The 22578-nt window shown below is 42.2% G+C and overlaps 1 protein-coding gene across 1 annotated transcript in view; it reads right to left on the bottom strand.

The window, feature by feature from the left end:
• Window positions 1–22578, bottom strand: part of LOC137325530 (acyl-CoA-binding domain-containing protein 6-like) — a 178780-nt gene that overhangs the window by 114338 nt on the left and 41864 nt on the right. The window contains exon 4 of the mRNA XM_067990734.1: window positions 20474–20553. Within this exon, the coding sequence (XP_067846835.1) occupies window positions 20474–20553 (80 nt within the window). The remainder of the gene's footprint in view (window positions 1–20473; window positions 20554–22578) is intronic.

The raw sequence follows: 22578 nt of genomic DNA, 5'->3' as shown, positions 1-22578 counted from the left end.
TCACGCATGCCTGTTGGGTAAATTGCTGTACAGCAATGAAAATGTCACTTCGCATGCAATAAAAAGCATTGTTTTGTAAACTCCATAGCACCAATGCTACCATTCTGGAAGAGCTGAATTCCAGAGGTGACGTGAGAGTGACTGCCCTTGACATCAAGGCAGCATTTGACCGAGTGTGGCACCAAGTAGCCCTGGTAAAATTGAAGTCAATGGGAATCAGGGGGAAAACTCTCCAGTGGCTGGAGTCATACCTAGCACAAAGGAAGATGATAGTGGTTGTTGGAGGCCAATCATCTCAGCCCCAGGACATTGCTGCAGGAGTTCCTCAGGGCAGTGTCCTTGGCCCAACCATATTCAGCTGCTTCATCAGTGACCTTCCCTCCATCATAAGGTCAGAAATGGGGATGTTCGCCAATGAGTGCACAGTGTTCGGCAACCCCTCAGATAATGAAGCACTCCATGCCCGCATGCAGCAAGACTTGGACAATATCCAGGCTTGGGCTGATAAGTGGCAAGTAACATTCGCGCCAGACAAGTGCCAGGCAATGACCATCTCCAATGAGAGAATCTAACCACCTCCCCTTGACATTCAACGGCATTACCATCGCCGAATCCGCCACCTGCGGGTCACCATTGACCAGAAATTTAACTGGACCAGCCACATAAATACTGTGGCTACAAGAGCAGGTCGGAGGCTGGGTATTCTGCGGAGAGTGACTCACCTCCTGACTCCCCAAAGCCTTTCCATCATCTACAAGGCACAAGTCAGGAGTGTGATGGAATACTCTCCACTTGCTTGGATGAGTGCAGCTCCAACAACACTCAAGAAGCTCGACACCATCCAGGACAAAGCAGCCCACTTGATTGGCACCTGATCCACCACCCTAAACATTCACTCCCTCCACCACAGGATGCACTGCAGCAACTCGCCAAGGCTTCTTCAACAGCACCTTCCAAACCTGCAACCACTATCACCTAGAAGAACAAGGGCAGCAGGTACATGGGACCACCACCACCTGCACGTTCCCCTCCAAGTCACATTCCATCCCAACTTGGAAATATATTGCTGTTCCTTCATCGTCACTGAGGCAAAATCCTGGAACTCCCTACCTAACAGCACTGTGGGAGAACCTTCACCACACGGACTGCAGCGGTGGCTCACCACCACCTTCTCAAGGGCAATTGGGGATGGGCAATAAATGATGGCCTCGCCAGCAACGCCCACATCCTATGAACAAAAAAAAACATTCCAAAAAGATTCCTGTCGCATGGCAGACCTTCCTACTTTATTGGCAGCTTCAGACATGCATGTTCCTAACGTCCCTTGTTTTGATCATTGCATCAGCAGGTTTTAAACTTTGCTAAGGGGGACCCTCCTTCCATTCACAAAACCGCCCCTTGCTCACAGAATACAAAGATTACCTGTTCCATTATATTTCTTGGTGCATTGTTAGTGATAGTTCCAGTCCACAGCATCCTCTTTCCTCATTTCCAAAAGACAATGCCAACTCTCCAAAAGGAAGGAACACTTCATCAAAATACAGTAATAGAAGTAGGTGCTAGGGAGTCAGCAAACACAGAAGCATGGAAAAATTGGAGGACGGTTGGATAGAAATCAGGTAACCTTGGGGACCACATCACACCACCGACCCCCCACCCCACCCCTCCCCTTTGCCAGAGATCCCCTCGTGGACCCTAGTTTTAAAACTTCTGCATTTCATCTTTCTTCCCCCTTTCTAAAAAAAAATAGCATCTTTCTCCACCACCAACCCCTCCCTCTCAAATTTGCCATTGCTGGCTCACAGAGCATAAGAGTTACCTGTTTTGCAATCTCTGCAATGAGATGTAGGTTTCACAGTGCATCATTAATGCTGGAATGCTGGGGAATGGAACATATTCTACTTTCAGATGTCAATATCAAGCTTCCAGATCAGGAATAAGGCAGGCAAAAATACAACACTAAATAGCATTTTCCCTGTCCCACCCAACAATCCTGCCGAACTATCAACCTCAGACGACTGTACTACTTTTGAGTGAAAATGCCAATTTGTTATAAATTCTGGACAGTTTTATAACATGCAATCGAACCCCCTCGGAACTACATTAAGAATGTCCAAAAACTCACTTGGGATTACCTTCATCCCATCAGTCGGAGTTGAATTCAAAGCCAGGTTCCAGTAGGTGATTAATAGCGTGCTAACCTACTGCTCCACCTAATTCCCCAACTAATGCCACTTCGGAGTCTGTGGTGACTCAGTCATTTTTTTTTCCTGTCTCCCAGATGGCGCAGCAGAGATTGAATCTCGCCATGTGGGGAATCACAGGTGCAAACATGTGCCCCATCACCATGGCACAGTGCACTGGGAGCCCCAGGGCATTGTGCGATCAAGTATTCATCACAATCATCATTTCAGCTTCATTAAACAACGTAAACATTATTCGAAAGTTTGAATTGAAATGTCCCTATTTGAAACAGCTGAAGTTATTCTCGAATATTCTAAGAACATTCTCTGTGTTTCAGCTGAAAAACTCCCAGATTAAGCAGCCTTTCATATCTTCTCAGAATACAATGGTCACTGCATGAAGTACAATTCTTCTTTAAATTGTGTGCATGCGTCTCCATTGGCTGGTGATGGTTATAGCTCAATATTTCAAGATTTATTTCCCCACCAGAAGTGTCCTTTTTGTTGTAGGTTTATTGAGGTGATCTGGGCAGAGATATGTCCAGCTGGGTACGGATCAACTCTACACACACGGTGTGCGGACAACACAGTGTGAACTGCTGAGAGTTTGGTAAGTGTGGCAGTTTAAGGGTTAATCTCTTTAAAATCTAGTGCATATTGCTATCAACTGTTTAAGTTCAATTTTAAAGTTTAAATTTTTAAGTTCCTGTCAGGCTTCAGCAGAGAGAGCTGCTGTAGTAAGTTAATTGGTTAGCTAGATTAAACTGGTACCTGAAGGTGGGGCAGGCCTGACTCATCTGAGTCACAAACTGTAGAAATACAGGGGCCTGTCAGTGCGACAGCAAGGTGTGCGGACAACACAGTGTGAACGCTGAGAGTTTGGCAAGTGTGGGAGTTCAGTGAAGTGGGGGAAGGAGGTGCTACTTTGCCTTGCTTTTCCTAACCTTTTCCACAGAGCAGCAGTGGAACTGAGCGTAGAAGACCGAGATTGGGGAATAAAAGCAGCGGCAGACCTGCAACAAGAGAAAACTACTGTGCGACGTCGCAGGTGAGGCAGGACAGTCCGAGAGGTGAGCACAGTATAAAAGGAGAGACCTAGAGCGGGAGGAGAGTCTGAGAGTCTAAGGCAAGTCATGGCAGCACAGCTCGCACCCGTGATATGCTCCTCCTGCACTATGTGGGAAGTCATGGACACTACCAGTGTCCCTGGCAACCATGTGTGCAGGAAGTGTGTCCAGCTGCAGCTACTGGCTAACCGTCTTTCGGAGCTGGAGCTGCGGGTGGATTCACTGTGGAGCATCCGCGATGCTGAGTCTATCGTGGATAGCGCGTTCAGTGAGGTGGTCACACCGCAGGTAAAGATTATGCAGGCGGAAAGGAAATGGGTGACCGCCAGGCAGAGTAAAAGGACTAGGCAGGTAGAGCAGGAGTCCCCTGGGGCCATCCCCCTCTCAAACAGATATTCTGCTTTACATACTGTTGGGGGAGATGGCTTATCAGGGGAAAGCAGCAAGAGCCAGGTTCGGGGCACCACGGGTGGCTCTGCTGCACAGGAGGGGAGGAAGAAGAGTGGCAGGGCTATAGTGATAGGGGATTCAATTGTAAGGGGAACAGATAGGCGTTTCTGCGGCCGCAAACGTGACTCCAGGATGGTATGTTGCCTCCCTGGTGCTAGGATCAAGGATGTCACGGAGCGGCTGCAGGGCTTTCTGGAGGGGGAGGGTGAACAGCCAGTAGTCGTGGTCCATATCGGTACCAAGGACATAGGTTAAAAAAAGGGATGAGGTCCTGCAAGGTGAATTCAAGGAGTTAGGAGATAAATTAAAAAGCAGGACCTCAAAGGTAGTGATCTCAGGATTACTACCAGTGCCACGTGCTAGTGAGTATAGGAACAGGAGAATAGACAGGATGAATGCGTGGCTGCAGGGATGGTAGGAGGGAGGGATTTAGATTCCTGGGACATTGGGACCGGTTCTGGGGAAGGTGGGACCTGTACTAGCGTGACGGGTTACACCCGAGCAGGACCGGGACCAATGTCCTCGCGGGGGTGTTTGCTCGTGCTGTTGGGGAAGGTTTAAACTAGAGTGGCAGGGGGATGGGAACCTGAGCGGGGAGTCAGAAGGGAATAAAGTTGAGATCAGCAAGAGAGGGGAAGACCCAGGGGAAATCTACAATACAAATAGTACAAACAGTTGTTCAAGAACAAGTGAAAGGGAAAAGCGTAGAGCAGCGGAAAGAAAGTGTACTTTAGGCACGACAGATAAAATAAAAACCTAGAAGGCGTAAGGCGATTAACCCAGCATCAAAGCTGTGGCAGGGGGTTGGGAACCTGAGCAGGGAGACAGAGGAAAGCGTGTCAGGAAGGGACAGAAGGTATGGAGTAAAAGGTAAAGTGTTAAAAAAGGAAAAAGCAGGAACTAAGTGTCACAAAACATATTTGAAAGTTCTTTATCTGAATGCACGTAGCATTCGTAACAAAATGGACGAGTTAATGGCACAAATAACTACGTATGGGTATGATCTTGTGACCATTACAGAAACATGGCTGCAGGGTGACAATGACTGGGAATTAAATATGCCAGGGTATTTAACAATCAGGAAGGACAGGCAGGAAGGAAGGGGAGGTGGGGTGGCTTTGTTAATAAAGGAAGGAATCACCAATACAGAGAAATGATATTGGGACAAAGGATCAGGATAATGAAACAGTTTGGGTAGAGATAAGGAATAATAAGGGGAAAAAAACACCGGTGGGCGTAGTATATAGGCCTCCTAATAGTTGCAACTCTGCTGGAAGAAGTATTAATCAGGAAATAGTCAGGGCATGTAATAAGGGAACAGCTATAATTATGGGGGATTTTACCTATCATATTAACTGGACAAATCAAATTGGGCAGGGCAGCCTTGAGGAAGATTTTATTGAGTGTATTAGGGATGGATTTCTCGAGCAGTATGTAACTGAACCAACAAGGGGGCAAGCAACCTTGGACCTGGTCCTGTGTAATGAGCCAGGATTAATTAATAATGTCCTAGTTAAGGATCCCCTTGGAATGAGTGACCATAACATGGTTACATTCCATATCCAATTAGAGGGTGAGAAGGTTGGTTCTCAAACAAGCGTACTGAGCTTGAAAAAAGGAGAATATGATGGTATGAGAGCGGAATTGATTAAATTGGACTAGGAAAATAGATTAAAGGGTAAGACGGTACATGAGCAGTGGTGTTCATTTAAGGAGTTATTTTACAACTTTCAAAAAATACGATTAAAATCACTAAGGAATTGGTACTCAGTAAATTAATGGGACTCAGGGCGGATAAATCCCCTGGACCTGATGGCTTACATCCTAGGGTCTTGAGGGAAGTGGCAGTAGGGATTGTGGATGCTTTGGTAATAATTTTCCAAAATTCTCTGGACTCGGCAAAGGTCCCGGCAGATTGGAAAACTGCTAATGTAACACCCTTATTTAAAAAGGGTAATAGGCAGAAGGCTGGAAATTATAGACCAGTTAGCCTAACATCTGTGGCGGGTAAAATTTTGGAGTCTATTATTAAGGAGACAGTAGCGGAACATTTGGATAAATGTAATTTAATAGGACAAAGTCAGCATGGCTTTACGAAGGGGAAGTCATGTCTGACAAATTTGCTCGAGTTCTTTGAGGACATAACGTACAGGGTGGATAAAGGGGAACCAGTGGGCGTAGTGTATTTAGACTTCCAGAAGGCATTCGACAAGGTGCCACATAAAAGATTATTGCTCAAGATAAAGAATCACTGGATTGGGGCTAATATTCTGGCATGGGTGGAGGATTGGTTATCTAACAGGAAGCGGAGAGTTGGGATAAATGGTTCATTCTCGGACTGGCAACCAGTAGCCAGTGGTGTTCCGCAGGGGTCGGTGCTGGGTCCCCAACTCTTTACAATCTATATTAACGATTTGGGGGAGGGGACCGAGTGTAACATATCAAAGTTTGCAGATGATACAAAGATGGGAGGGAAAGTAGAGAGTGAGGAGGACATAAAAAACCTACAAGGGGATATAGACAGGCTGGGTGAGTGGGCGGAGATTTGGCAGATGCAATACAATATTGGAAAATGTGAGGTTATGCACTTTGGCAGGAAAAATCGGAGAGCAAGTTATTATCTTAATGGCGAGAAACTGGAAAGTACTGCAGTACAAAGGGATCTGGGGGTCCTCGTGCAAGAAAATCAAGAAGTTAGTATGCAGGTGCAGCAGGTGATCAAGAAGGCCAATGGAATGTTGGCTTTTATTGCTAGGGGGATAGAATATTAAAAACAGGGAGGTATTGCTGCAGTTATATAAGGTATTGGTGAGACCGCACCTGGAATACTGCATACAGTTTTGGTCTCCATACTTAAGAAAAGACATACGTGCTCTCGAGGCAGTACAAAGAAGGTTCACTCGGTTAATCCCGGGGATGAGGGGGCGGACATATGAGGAGAGGTTGAGTAGATTGGGACTCTACTCATTGGAGTTCAGAAGAATGAGAGGCGATCTTACTGAAACATATAAGACTGTGAAGGGGCTTGATCGGGTGGATGCGGTAAGGATGTTCCCAAGGATGGGTGAAACTAGAACTAGGGGGCATAATCTTAGAATAAGGGGCTGCTCTTTCAAAACTGAGATGAGATGAGGAGAAACTTCTTCACTCAGAGGGTAGTAGGTCTGTGGAATTTGCTGCCCCAGGAAGCTGTGGAAGCTACATCATTAAATAAATTTAAAACAGAAAGAGACAGTTTCCTGGAAGTAAAGGGAATTAGGGGTTACGGGGAGCAGGCAGGATATTGGACATGAATTTAGATTTGAGGTTAGGATCAGATCAGCCATGATCTTATTGAATGGTCTGCCGGAGCAGGCTCGAGGGGCCGATTGGCCTACTCCTGCTCCTATTTCTTATGTTCTTATGTTCTCCTCCTCACAAGTAGCATATTTGGAAAGGCTGTGGGTATAGTACACATACATTTCAGCAGCTAAACAAAACCATATTGCAAGGAGAAAAAACAAAATTGGCAGTAACTCCGTTTATTTCCATGATGATAGTTTTGTTTCAACATATGGGCCAACCTAGAAAACCAGCAAAAGCTAACCAACAGCTTCAAAAACAACCCTGAAGCTAGGCCTTAGGATGGGAGAAGACAAGGGGTTAGACAAAGTACAATGTGATACAGGCTGGTCATAACTTGGATAAGGGAATTAGATAAATACTTGAAAAGGAAAAAATTGCAGGGCTTTGGGGAAAGAGCAGGGGAGTGGGACTTGTAGGACAGCTCTTTCAAAGAGCCGGCACAAACACGATGGACCGAATGGCCGCCTTCTGTGCCGTACGATTTTAGGAGTCAATCTTCAGTTGTTATCCTATTCAACATGCCGTCACTTTCATTTCAGGGGGGAAAAAAAATCTAAAGTACACAGAAGCATAGTTTGCAGCTGTGAGTTTCTGAAAGGGGCATGCATGCACTTAGGGCTTGAAACTTATCTTGCAGCAAGCATACTCCTCCCTGCCACCCCTCCCCACCAAATAACTTGATTTCTGGCATTTTATTTGATGGCACTCTGGAGCCATTTATAATACTGCCTTTCAAGCCAAAATTAATTTACCCCAGAAGGGTTATGCACACTTTAATCATGAAAATAAAAGTAGTCAATAAAACCTGAGGTTCCAGTTATCAAAAATAAATATCTAGCCCCAGATATGGTGAACTGAAACCTCATGACACTACCTGCAGAAATCCCAATTAGCAGCAAATTCCACATTCACAAAACAAAACTGGCTCACTATCACAGCGCCCCTGTCCTGGGCCCACAGATGGGAGATTACCTGGCTTGACACTATGCTGATTTAGCTGTTCTAAGCAAATGATTGTTAGTTTTAAGCATCTTCAGCGGAACCAAAGGTGAGTCAATATCAAAACTAACCTTAGAACAGAGTTCTGATGAAGGGTCACACCAAATCATTAACTTTCCATTTATTCTTTTAGATGCTGAGCAAACCTGCTGTGCATTTCAAACATTTTCTGAATAGGAATAGAATTGAAAAGCAGAAAAGTTGTGTTAAACTTATATAGAATCTTAGTTAGACCATACTTAAAGTACCATGCACAGCTCTGGTATCCATATTACAAAAAGAGACAGAGGCACTGGAGCTGGTGCAAAAAAAGATTTACAAGAATGATACCAGAACTGACAGGTTATAACTATCAGAAAAGATTGAACAAGCTGGGGCTCTTTTCTCTAGAAAAGGGAAAGCTACAGGGTCACCTAAAATTAAAGTCTTTAAGATTATGGAGGGGTTTGATAGAGTAGATGTAGAGAAGATGTTTCAAAGTATGGGGGAGTCCAAAACTTGAGGTTCCCGTTATCAAAAATAAATACCTAGCCCCAGATATGGTGAACTGAAACCTCATGACACTACCTGCAGAAATCCCAATTAGCAGCAATATAAGTCATAAATATAAGATAGTCACTAATAAATCCAATAAGGAATTTAGGAGAAACTTCTTTACCCAGAGGGTGGTTAGAATGTAGAACTTACTACCATATGGAGTAATTGAGGTGAATAGCACAGATGCATTTAAGGGGATGCTCGATAAGCACATGAGGGAGAAAGGAATAGAAGGATATGCTGATAGGGCGAGATGAAGTAAAGTGGGAGGAGGCTCGTATTGAGCATTAACACCGACACAGACCAGTTGGGCCAAATGGCCTGTTTCTGTGTTGTAAATTCTATGCAAAATATTTAAAGGATAGAAATTACTTTTGGCGATAACTGGTATTGAACGCTATTTTAATATAGGCACTCACCCATTTAAAATAAAGTCTTTAATGCCTCTTAAAATTACGAGGGATACTTCAAACGTGTCAAACATTCATATGCTATTATTGCCAACTGTAATTTCTAGCCTATTCTGCAGTTTCAACCCTGCCAAAAATGTTTAGGTTCCTGTAGGTTGATGGACAACCCAAGGTTCCTCTTCCCCAACTGCCTCCTCAAACCCAATTCCCCTCACACCAAATGCACAAAGCTCGTGAATTTGTTTGTTTCCAAGATTACGATCATCTGAGCACCTACTTCCGTCCCTTCCTCTCCCTCCATTTCCAACCTCCCTCCACTGTCCCAGTCACTTTAACTCAGATTTCCTTCAATACTAGTTTCTCCCATCCACTCCTTGCCCTCTCCAAACTTTTCTCCTGTAAATCCCACCAACTACTCCTTCATTCACTCCCCACTCAACTCTTGATCCCTCCTGGTCTCTATACTATCTGACATTGTTAGCGTCTCCCTTTTTGCAAGAACCAACCTCCCTTTCAAAACTGCAGTCATCGCCCTCCTCAAAATACGAACCCTTAAACCAGCGGTCCTCTCAGTCTCTAGCCTCCCATTCCTCTCTAAAATTCTGTTCTAACATGTTGCATTCCAGCTATGTACCCACCTGCCCCAAAACTCCTCCTTCAAAACCCTCCAAGTTAAGCTTTCACCCTTCTCATAGCACCAAGACTAACCTGGCAAAAGTCACGAATTACATCCTCTGACTATAAATGTAACACATTATCCCTTATCATCATCTTCCTCCATCAGCTTTTGTCCTTTGTCTAGTTTGGTGGGACTGCTCGCGCGGTTCCACTTCTACCTGCCCAGACGGAACCAGTGCATCTCCTGCAATGGCTTCTCTAGCTGCCTTCAGAGTCCCCCAAAGATCGATCCTTGGTCCGCTCCTCTTCCTCATCCACACACTACCCCTTGGTGACATCATTTGCAAGCATGGGGTAGGCTTCCCCACGTGTGCCGATGATACCCAACCCTAGCTCTCTACCAATTCTCTTGGCCCCTTGCCTACCTCTACGTTGTCAATATGCCTGTCTTGCATCAAGTCATGGATCAGTCAAGCCTTACTCTAAGTGAGCATTATGTAGACTAAAGGCATCATTTCTCTTTCACTAAACCCCTTCACCTTTCATCTCTCTCCACCTTTAAAAACCTTCGCAAAGCCCATCGTTTCTATCAAGTTTTTCTACCCCTTTTGTGAAGTACTCCGAGACATTCTCTATGTTAAGCCCACTATATAAATGCAAGCTGCTGTTGTTGAACCAGCAATAAAAGTCAGTGCACACTGCAATTGTTAAAGTAAAAAAAAGTGTATAAAAATTTGCAGGGAGAGGCACAAGCTGAATTTTGTGCCACCAGAGGAACTGCCTACCTCCTTTCCGCAATCTGTTACACTCGTATTATTGTCACGATTTTCTCGGGGATGTTGACTGCTATAATATGGAAATAAAGCAAACGAGGTGCTAAAATGCAGCTTTTAAAAATTTTGTGGGCTTTCCTCCATTACAACACATCCAGCACACATCTGTGAGCAAGCTGAAAACAGGTTTTAAACTTACAGAACATAACCAGGCACTACAACTCAACTACAAACAGGGCAAAAGCCCACATCTCAGCAGGACACTGTAGCAAATGCTAAATATGGAAACCTCAGTATAGTTTTTGTTGATTATGTTTTGATATATATTAGAGTGATAGAGTTTTACTTAATGACTTGGACATGGGTGTACAGGGCACAATTTCAAAATTTGCAGATAACACAAAACCTGGAAGTGTAGTACACGGTGGGGAGAATAGTAATAGACTTCAAGAGGACAGACAGGCTGGTGGCATGGGCGGACACATAGCAGATGAAATTTAATGCAGAGAAGTGCAAAGAGATACATTTTGGCAGGGAGAATGAGGAGAGGCAACATAAACTAAAGAGTACAATTCTAAAGGCGGTGCAGGAACAGAGAACTGGGGATATATGTGCACAAATCTTTGAAGGTGGCAGGACAGGTTGAAAAAGTGGTTAAAAAAACACACAGGATTCTGGGCTTTATAAATAGAGGCGGAGTACAAAAGCAAGGAAGTTGTGTTGAACCTTTATAAAACACTGGTTTGGCTGCAACTGGAGTATTGTGTCCAATTCTGGGCACTGCACTTTAGGAAGGATGTGAAGGCCTTAGAGAGGGTGCAGAAGAGATTTACTAGAATGGTTCCAGGGATGAGGGACTTCAGTTACATGGATAGACTGGAGAAGCTGGGTTGCTCTTCTTAGAGCAGAGAAGGTAAAGGAGATTTGTAAGAAATGCTCAAAATCATGAAGGGTTTAGATATGTAAATAAAGAGAAACTGTTGCTGGTGGCAGGAGGGTCGCGAACCAGAGGACACAGATTTAAGGTGATTGGCAAAAGAACCAAAGGCAACAGAAGGAAAAACTTTTTTTTTAAAACGCAGCAAGTAGTTATGATCTGGAATGCACTATCTGAAAGAGTGGTGGAAGCAGATTCAATTGTGGTTTTCAAAAGGAATTAGGTAAATACTTGAAGGGAAAAAATTTGCAGGGCTACGGAGAAAGAGCAGGGGAGTGGGACTAACTGGATTGCTCTTACAAAGAGCTAGCACGAGTTCGATGGGCCAAATGGCCCCCTTCTGTGCTGTAACCATTCTATAATTCTATTCCAACTGCATTCCCTGTTTGCTCTTTTATTACTTTATCTAACGGCACTCATACTTTTAAGGAATTATGTATTGGCACCTCTAGATCTCTCTGTTCCTCCACACCCTTCATTGTCTTTCCTGGGGTGTATACTCCTGTTCTTCGTATTTTCCCTCCATAAATGCATTACCTCACACTTCTCTGTATTAAATTGCATCTGCCATCTATCTGCCCTTTCTGCTAACCAATCTATACTCTCCTGAGCTCTTTTATAGTCCTCCTCACTGTATGGCAAGTCCTTGACTTTTGTCATCAACAAATTTCAATATCAAGCACCCTCCACCTGAAGTCAAAATAATCTATTGATATAAATAGATAAGTAGTCCCAACACTGACCGAGGTAGACTTCCAACCCTTCTTCAATTTGAGCTGCACCATTAAACTTAACCTTTTGCTTCCTGTCCATCAACTAACTTTCTACCCATACTCCTGAATTACTCCCATGAGGCAACTTATAAAACACTTTTTCTGGAAATCCATATAAGCTACATCTACTGCATTCCCTTTATCTATCCAATAGGCCACTTCAAAAAAAACTGTTACATCGTGTTTGACAAATTTGCCCTTAACAACTCCATTCTGACTGTCCTTGACTATCCCATGCATCGCTAAGTACTCACTAATTTGATCTTGAATTATGGATTCCAAAAGATTGCTTACAACTGAGTAAATATAGACCAGTTAGTCTCTCAGTATATCCTTCTCTTCCTTCTTTAACATGGGCTATCCTCCAGTCCTCCGGCACAATCTGTATAACTACGGACGTTTAAGGTACCGTAGCCATGTGGTTATAGCACTGGATTAGCAACGGAGACCAAGAATATCTGAAGTAAAAAAAAGTAGCAGAACCCAAAAGACAACAAACAGTCTTCAAACAAGTTGGAATTTATCCACACATTATTCTGGTTGCTCAGTCATCAGCCTCTCTCTCTCTCTCGTCAAATCAGCTAAATATTTCTATGAAGGGTTTAACTGCCACTTCATTAGATGAGAAAGGTTTTCCCCCTTATAAAGGGAGCCTGCATATCACATGATTCTGGAATATTGTTAGCCATCCTTGCAGTTATTTCAGCCTCCAATTCTCTGATTTAGCTGAAGGGTCTTCGCCAAAAGCAGATAGAGTCATTTCACTCCATTTCTAAAGAAATCACACATACATGGGCTTGTCCAGTCATTCATCACTTGCACCATGCATGTCTCTTCTCTCATACACTTTGAAGAAATTTGCAATGTTGACTAAATTATTCAGTTTTAGTGCAGCTTCCTTGATATATCAGAGGTGGTTTTTTCCCCAATCCTCTACTGTTTAGCCAAGTGGGATCCCAGCTCTTCTTTATCCAGCTGCTTGATACTAGAGATTCTCTTCAACGGTGAGGGTTACACGCTCGTGCTTAACCACTGACTTTCATCGCAGATAACCAAAGGTTATGATTTCTGCATTTCAAGTCCTGCGTTCTCAGTGTTGGAACATTACAACTGTTGAGAAATCATAGGGCTTGAAGTGCAAAATTTGTGCTCTTCTTTCTTACTCATGTGTTTGATTCATTATAAATGAGCATATAAACGAGAAACATGTTAAATGGCTGAATTTAAGAAATGCAGTGCACACGTAAGGTTGGTGGGGGTTGGATTAGTGGTTTGTTAGGGATACTGGCTTTCAGATGTGTGATATTGGGCTGTAACTATATCCTGACCTCATAGACCATACACTACAAAGTCAATTAAGGCAGTTTCCTCAGTGCTTATAAGTACTGTATTTTTACAATGACTCAACAGTGGGATACTTGCAGCTGAATAATGAACCAAGGAAGAGGAGGGTAATTCAGAGACAACAGTATCATGACCACAGCGTATACCAGCAAGGGATGACTTTCCTTGCTTTGTGTGAAGACCAGTGCATACAAAGGTTTCAGCTCAGCAGACAGGCTGGAAATTACAAATGCTGGTTCACCAATTGGAATCGGCACCTGAGACACCCATTACCATTAATGCTGGCAGCTCTTCATTTATTTATTTTTGTAACTGAATCTTTCCCAGGCACCTGGGCAGGTTACAACAGCACATCACATCCTGTATACAACATGGTAACTGATTCATTGATCCAGGGCACTGGCAAGTAACCACTTTCTAAAATAAACAGAGGAAGAGCCAGCCACATGGCAAAGGGGAAGCGGCAGAGGCAGCCGAATGGATGTTCTCAATCTTAGCGACAAGAAACATAGGAACAGGAGCAGGCCATTCAGCCCCTCGAGCCTGTTCAATTAGATCATGGCAGATCTGTACCACATCCCTCGATACCCATACCTAACAAGAATCTATCAATCTCAGTCTTGAAAATTTCAATTGACCCAGCATTCAGTCTTTTGGAGGAGAGAATTCCAGATTTCAACTACTCTTTGCATGAAAAAGTGCTTCCTCATTTCATTCTTAAATGACCAAGTTCTAATTTTAAGATTATGCCTCCTTGTGCTGGATTCCCCACCAGAGGAAATAGTTTCTCTGTCAACCCCATCAAATCTTTTCATAATTTTAAAGATCAGAATTAGAGCACTCCTCAACCTTCCAAACTCAAGGGAATACATGTTTATGTAATCTGTCCTCATCTTTAACACCCTGGTATCATTCTGGTGAATCCACACTGTACCCCTTCCACAGCCAATATATCTTTCTTGTAGGTTGGTGCTCAAAACTAAATGCAATACTCCAGATGGGGTCTGACCAAGGCTCTGTACAATTGAAGCATCACATCCTCACTTTTGAATTCCAACAGTCTGAGATAAAGTCCAACATTCAATTAGCTTTTTGATTACTTTTTGTACCTGTGCATCAGCTTTTAGTGATTTGTGTACATGGACCCTAAAACTCTTTGCTCCCCCACAGCACCTAGTCTCTCACCATAAAGAAAATATTCCAATTCGTCTTTCTTGGATCCAAAGTGGATAACCTCACTCTTCCCATATTGAACTCCATCTGCCACAGTTTGGCCCATTCACTTAGCCTGTCTCTAGCCCTTTGTAAACACACACACTTATCCATACCCCCTGTCTCCTAGCTCTAAACCAAATTATCAACCCATGTCACAAGGTCCAATTCTGTGTGCTTTCATTTTTGCTAATAATCCTTTGTGTGGATCCTTATCAAATGCCTTCTGGACGTCCACAGCTGCAACATCCATAAACACTCCCTGTTAGTCAAATGATACGTACTGTGTCTCTAAATATCATTTGCGTTCAGGCCCGCTGAATCAGACATGACTAAACACTTTTTTTTAATAAATCAATTGAATTTTTATTTATGACAGACTTCAAGTGCTAGCAAACTTGCAGCATGACCATAAGAGGAAACTGCGCGACATTTCCATTATGGGGCAACCTTTTCAATGGGACAATGATTATCTCTGTCCTGGGAATTGTGCCAGCCGAGGTCGTCTTTCTTCTCTGGAGGATTCACCATGGTTCCCTACGAGCAGACTCTGTCCCTTTATAATCTTTCTTATCACTGCTATATGACAGCTCTGCTGCAACTCCCTTTTGTTTTTAAGCTGTCCCATGAACTTTATTGTAAAGGTACTTATTTGAGCAGATGGTGCCCCTTTGCTGCTAGTGTCCTTATAATCAGCGTTGGTAAACATCAACTTTGATATCCCTTCCAATTCCCTCTTTGCAACTCATTACTTTCTTTGTATCCCTTGGTTACTTGTTATAGCTCTCCCAGACCACTGGATTGCCACTTCTCCTTACATTTGTATAAGCCTTTTCTTTTAGCTTGATACTGTCTCTTACCTTACCTAATGTTTCCTACATTACAACAGTGACTACACTTCAAAAACACTCCATTGGCTGTAAAGCGCTTTGGGACGTCCTGAGGTCATGAAAGGTGCTGTATAAATGAAAGTCTCTCTTTCTTCCTTCTTACCTCATTGTTGACCATGGTTGCTTAACTACACAAGTGGAGCCTTTGACGTTTAGGGACATGTACTAGTTTTGTATTGTACCAAATATTTATTTGAACACTTCCCACTATTTACTTGCAGGTTTACCCATTAACAGTTCAGCCCAGTTTACTATGATCAATTCATTTCTCATCCCTTCGAACTTTGCCTCACTTAAAATTTAAAACCCTGGTTTGCGACTCTCCCTTCTTCCTCTCAAACTTAACAGCAAATTCAATCATATTATGGTCACTATTAGCAAGATGCTCCCTTACCATCAGATTGTTAACTAATTCTGGTTCGTTACTCATCACTAAATCTAGTATGGACTGTTCCCTCGTTGGTTCTAAAACATAGTTCTAGAAAACTGTCCCAAATAAATTTTGAACATTTATTGCCTTTGCCACTTGAGCTGCCCTACTGCTCCCAGTCCATGTTAAAATTAAAATCTCCCATTATAACCACTTTGTTTTTGCTACAAGCTTCCCATATCTCCATAATTATGCAACCCCCTCCACTACATCATCACCACTGACTGAAGGTCTGTGGACTCCCACCAGAGTCTTGCATTCTTTTCTATTCCTGAACTCCATTCCAGTGTTTCCACTGCATGATCACCCTTACTGAATTCCCTTATTTCAACTGCTGTAATTGTATCTTTTGTCAGTATTGCTATTCCCCCTCCTTTCCCAATCCTTTCTAAAGATCCTATAGCCTGCAATATTTACCTCCCAATCATGTCCAGCTTGTAGCCAGGTCTCTAATGGCTATTACATCATACCCTTTAAGCTGAATTTGTGCTTCTAACTCACTTATTTTACTTCTTATGCTATGTGCAAGGAAAACTGCCTGAGGAGAAAGGCAGATGTTACCCTTTTTTAAAAAAAGGGTAGCAAAAGTGACCTAGAAAACTACAGACCAGTAAGTTTGATGTCCATTATGGGTAAAGTTATGGAAACCCTTATTAAAGATAAGACGATTTAGGACAGATGTCACGGAAAGAATGATCAGTACATGAGTTTATCTTCCAATTAAGATAGTGGAGGCTAATCTTAAATTCAATCAAAGAAAGGAGAAGCAAACTAATTTTTTTTCCTTGATAGATGAGCTATAATCTTGATCTATCTTGCGAATAAGGTTTCGACCACTGGGCTTCAACTTTTGCCAAACATCCAACTGTCTTTCTAATGTTGACAGATGACATGTGTTGAAGACTTAATGTACAGCCAAAATGACATCTACAACATTTACCGAGTTAACGTGGTATCTAAAAGATAGAAAGGAATTTAACATTGAAAATCCCTCACCCAGTTCAGCTCAAAAATGCCATTGCACACAGTTCCCCAAAATGGACAGGTGCGTTTTTTCTTGTTAACTTTTATAACCAGTAACATGGCACATTCCTGTTTTACATCATTTCAAAATGGAGCTGGTTGTCAAATGCAGACATTGACTGGTGCTGGCATTCATGTGAAATTTCACTGAGCTCACTATATATTCTGTAAATCAGGGATGTTACATGGAGGGAGAGGGAATCACCCAGTAGCAGAGGGTAAAAGCTGCATGATCTCACCGTTTTTAATTATCTAAATTAGTAATACTTACTAAGATGCACATACCCTAAACGAATGAAACAGTTAAGAAGAAAATCTATCTAGTTTCAATGGATATGTGTTTTAGAATTGTACCGACTTTGATTTAGAGTTTTATTTTCTGCTCCTATCATTGATTTTATCTCAAACTCAACGTCAAACATGATGTCGTCACAGCTCAGCAGGTCACGAAGGTCAGAACAGTAAACAAATGGAAGATGTTCAACAGTCATTACTTCGTTCAACCTTTGGTGAAGAAGGGCAAGCTAGCACTATTTCCAAATTGGGCTCGCTAGGCAATCTCTGATGGACCTACGCACTTTTCCAGCCTCAAACGACAAACAAGAATAGTGGACAAGTATCGTCTAAAGAGTCACGATTTTCCGTTGTGAATTTTGTACTTGTTAAAATGTAACTGATCAAAAATAAACACAAGTGAGCTTGAATTTGGAGAACTGCACGAGGGCAGTACAGACTGTAATGAACACAATTATATGATTATCTCTATTGGACATTTCAAGGAATGAACAGATAATTTAGAAATGAAACTGTTCAACTTGGAGAAACTGCAAGTGAACAAAAATACAGTCCATATGACAGAATATTTGAATCTCCCCACCTGAGTGGAGAAGCTGCTATCATAGTTTCATAGAGATTAATCCTGGCAGGAATCCTTCAATAACCAGGATGCTCGGTGTTCATTTTGTTTGTGCATATGTCAACAGTAGAAGAGGAAGTCAGTGGGATTTATTCAAGCAAATAAACAAAATAACATTTAAGTATTGCACAGTGCTATTTTTACTATGCTTTTTCTTTCAAGTACAAGGAGTTAGGTGGCCAAACACACCGGGAACATACAGCTTTATGCAATGGATCATGATTGAAATTTTTTGTTCCGTTAACCTTGACTGCTGCATTTTACATTGCAATGAAAGCCAGTCTGGCTCACTAAAGGGATCTTGAGAAATACACTTGACACATCAGGCTAGAACTCTGCCCCCTCAGAAAACCCTGCAAGCCAATGTCAAAAAAGGTAGGATGTTCCTCGCTGGAGAAACAGCAGGATGTTTACCAGTGCTGGTTTTAGCTGGCTAAACCCCAGGACCAATCCCTGCACATTTGGGGGGGACCTTAAACCTGGGCGCTTGCTAATCCACACCTACGCTCTCTGGACTTAGTGGCAGGTGTCCCAAAAGACCAATCCCTGGTCTCACACTTATGCTGACCTGTAGTCAAAAAGTAGAGAGCAGGAGACTGGCACCCAAGGCACAATAAGAGGGTGCAAAAACATTTACTGTAGCAGGGCATCTGCCATTAGTTAGATTTGCCGCTGCATCCTTCAGCTCAAAAGATTTTTGCCCACAAAGTTGCTGAAAGTGCGAGCTGATAACATCGCAGCGAGAGAAACAAGGCATCTGGGACCTGAGTGAACAGGGCAAGCAACTGTGTACCTCCTTAAGCAATCAGATTTAAGGATGGGAAATAAACACAAGAAGCACTGAGAAAGGGGGGGGGGGGGGGGGTGAATTCAATGTCAAATCAGGTACAGAAAGAGAAACAGAGAGGGAAAGAATGATTAGATTGAGAGAGAAAGAGACAAAGAAAAAGTAAGAATTTTTTTTTTAAATTTGATACTTTTAAAATCTCCTTGAAAAATTCATACTTGTAAGGGTTAATTTTCCGTGCCAAAGAGATTGATTAGCAGTCATTAACGCGGTACTTACCGTTTGTAATGACAAGACTTAACTTTCTGTGGTGAGTTTAATGGGCAATTACAGCAAGTTACTAAAAAAAAAACTGGGAAGCTAAGAGCGAGCTGCTGTTTTCACCATGCTAGCGGTGGAGTGGCGCAACTTGGACAGCAACTTTTGGATATTCACATTTAACCGTACATCTGCTCCTTGCCTGAAGTTGCTGTACCATTTACGCATAAATAACGGATCGCAAAAGAGTTAACATGCAGGTACAGCATGCAATTAGGAAGGCAAATGGTAGGTTAGTCTTTATTGCAAGGGGGTTGGAGTACAAGAGTAAGGAGGTCTTACAGCAATTATATGGGGCGATGGAGAGACAACATCTGGATTACTCTGTACAGTTTTGGTCTCCTTACTAAGGAAGGATATACTTGCAACGAAGGTTCACCAGATTGATTCCTAGGATGAGAGGGTTGTGCTACGAGAGATTGTGTAGAATGGGCCTATACTCTCTAGAGTTAAGAATGAGAGGGGATTTCACTGAAACATAAAATTCTGAGGGGGCTTGGCAGCGTAGATGCTGAAAGGCTGTTTCCCTTGGCTGGAGAGTCTACATCTAAGGGTCATAATTGCAAGATAAGAAGTCAGCCATTTAGGACCAAGATGAGGAGAAATTTCTTCACTCAGAGGATTGTGAATCTTTGGAATTTTCTCCCCCAGAGGACTGTGGATGCTCAGTCGTTGAGTATACTCAAGGCTAAGAGCGATAGATTTTGGACACTGAGGGAATCAAAGGTATTTGGGTTAAGGCGGGAAAGTGAAGTTGAGGTCAAAGATCAGCCATGATCTTATTGAATGGCAGAGCAGGCTCGAGGGGCCATATGGCCTACTCCTATTCCTATTTCTTATGTTCATGATAGTAAATTCTGGCCCATTGTTGCTGGACCAAGTTTAGATAGTCAGGTATTTTACCTGTAGTAAATGTGAGCCACCAGCAGTGGAGAGTCTAGAATACTTGGACCATGCCCATATTACTTAGATATATTGAGGCTTTACCTTAATATATTAAAGTCAAATTAAATGATAGAATTGGAGACATGGCAAAACTCAGGTATGTTTAAATATTACACATTTTAAAATTCGAAGACTTCACTGTAGCATTGTAAGGGTAGTGCTGCACCAATGGTAAGTTATATCATGTGACCCTGGTGTCATTCAGAATAGACTTCTGAAAGCAGCTGAATTTATTCTGAATCCAAAATTTAATCTGGCGCATCAGAACACATTATATACAGGATGCAACTACAAAAAGAATACAGTGTAGCATATGTCTAAGTAACTGTCCAGCAGTTCTTTTTTGATTACGCCTCGGGGCATTTTTCTATGCTAAAAGGTTCTACATAATACAAGTTGTTATTGATAAATTTCAGTTTATGAGTAATTGCGGAACTTCAGCCCAATCGGTTACATGCTTCTCTTAAATAGAAGATAAGAATTTGGTCATGTGTAAAAGCATTCAAATCAACGTACCTGATCATCTCCTCCTGATAAAGGCTGCTGACTACAGGCCCACCAAATCGGACTTTCTGATCAGATTCCTTCACTGAATCCTGAAACACAATCAGATGGAGTTAGTACAAAATCAATGCCTACAACTTTACAGGCAATGTTAGAATATGTTGACTTTCATTTATTGTACTTCCGTCAGTTACACTGCGCCTATAATCTTCTGAAGCCCATTGGGCTTCTCTATTTGGAATAGTAATGTCATGTTTGTTTATAAACCTATAAACAAACTCTTTTCTTTGGCAAGTTGCGGAAACCTTGAAAGTATACTTACTTGACTAATATTCAACCAAGAATAAACAGACTCCATAAAAGGAAAGAATGGGGATTCTCCAATCCAAATCCCCAACACCAAGAAAGGACCCATTCCCTTACTGGGCTTCCACTTTTTGTAAGGAAATCTTAGCTGATGCTTCATATTTGGTTGAATTTTGCACAACTCATGCTTCATGTCATTCTTTTACAACAATAAATCTCAAGGAGATTGTTTTAATTAAAACTATGAGATGACAAATACAAGGTTGACATATATTGTAAAGAAATTCACATGCAAAAGTTATTAGGAATATTTTAGCTCTCTACAGTTAGAATAAAATGATTCTCAATTAGCTATAACCAAATTATTTTTCCTGCCCCATTGCCTCTAACTACCATTACATAATTTCACCCTCTTTCTGTGCCTGCCCGCTGACCAATCAACAATGCTTCATAGAATCATCAAAAAACACAGTAAAAATCAAAAACACAGTGCAACTTTGAAATGCAAATACCCAATAAGGGTCCGCAAATATTTGAGGAGAACGACTGTCCTTGTTATGTCCTGAAATTGGTCTTTTAACTATCTGAGGCTGCTCTTTCATTTCCCTCGCTGATTTTCCACAACAATGCCTGTGATCAAACACAGAACGAGTTTGTCTGGAGCAATAGTTGTACCTCTCAGTTTCTGTGTTGCAACTCCCCACTCTCATCCAACCTTATATGTTGCTGCTGAATCTTTCTTTGTAGTGAAGAATGTTACTTGGCTGATAGCAGATGCAGCAATAAAACTGATACTTGCTGAAAGGAAAAGCTTCAACTGTGACCATTTGCAATCTGGTGGGGATATGGGAGGAAGAGACAAAAGCGAAAGCACAGAAGGAAAAGAAGCAAAAAAAAGGTTAGAAAGAAGGGCAAGAAATCCAGACAGAAAAGTCAAGCAGGACAGAAGGTTAAGCAATCAAGCACACAGGAATCAAGAGAAAGCCTGCAAGAAACAGAAAGGGAGCACAGAAGGATAAATAGTGGAACTGTAAGAATCTTGTTAAATCATTTAAAGAGTAACTTGGTAAAAATAATGTAGTTTGCATTTGTCTGTCTGCTTTGCCAAAATTCGTAACATCACACTGTCGCTTGCTGCAAGGAGACTGAGCAATGTTTCAGAAGTTATTTCAGGTGTCATGGAAGCAAGTTTATTAATTCTGAAAGACACAGATATGGATAGTATACAACAGCAATTTGCATGTATACAGCACTTTAACATTCAAAAACATCACAAAAGCATTTTACAGAGACATAATCAAAAATAGATGCAAGCCAAGGAAGGCACTATTAGAAGGGGTGATCAGAAGCTTGGTCAAAGAGGTGGGTTTTAAGGAGAGACTTAGAGGAGAGGGATATGGAGGGGCTTAGGGAGGGAATTCTAGAGCATGGGGCTTATCCACTTCCCCCAAAGAAAGCATGGCAGGTTTATACTGGAACCATGACCAGTGGAACCTGGAAACACACTGTTGCTTTAAAGTCACGTTTGCAATTTGAAGTTTTTGGCCACAGATCTGTCATGGTAGCCTGCAGTATGAAAAACAAACGGCAACAGCAAGCTACTGATTTCCCACACTGTACGAAGAATGAAAAGGCACTTTCAAAGAATATTCTCATGAAAAGTCCATTCAAATACAGTGAATTAAACCGAGCCACCTCTAAAAGGAAGGCAGTCAGATTTCAGAGCTCCAGTAACTGTCCGGATTAATGGCAATATAAAATAGAGAACTTTTGTAATAGATAATTACTAACCTCCTGCCAGAACCATTTTG

Source organism: Heptranchias perlo, chromosome 9 (assembly GCF_035084215.1).
Source record: "Heptranchias perlo isolate sHepPer1 chromosome 9, sHepPer1.hap1, whole genome shotgun sequence".
Taxonomy (NCBI): domain Eukaryota; kingdom Metazoa; phylum Chordata; class Chondrichthyes; order Hexanchiformes; family Hexanchidae; genus Heptranchias; species Heptranchias perlo.
The sequence above is the reverse complement of the archived record's forward strand: the minus strand, read 5'-3'. Positions and strand labels throughout refer to the sequence as shown.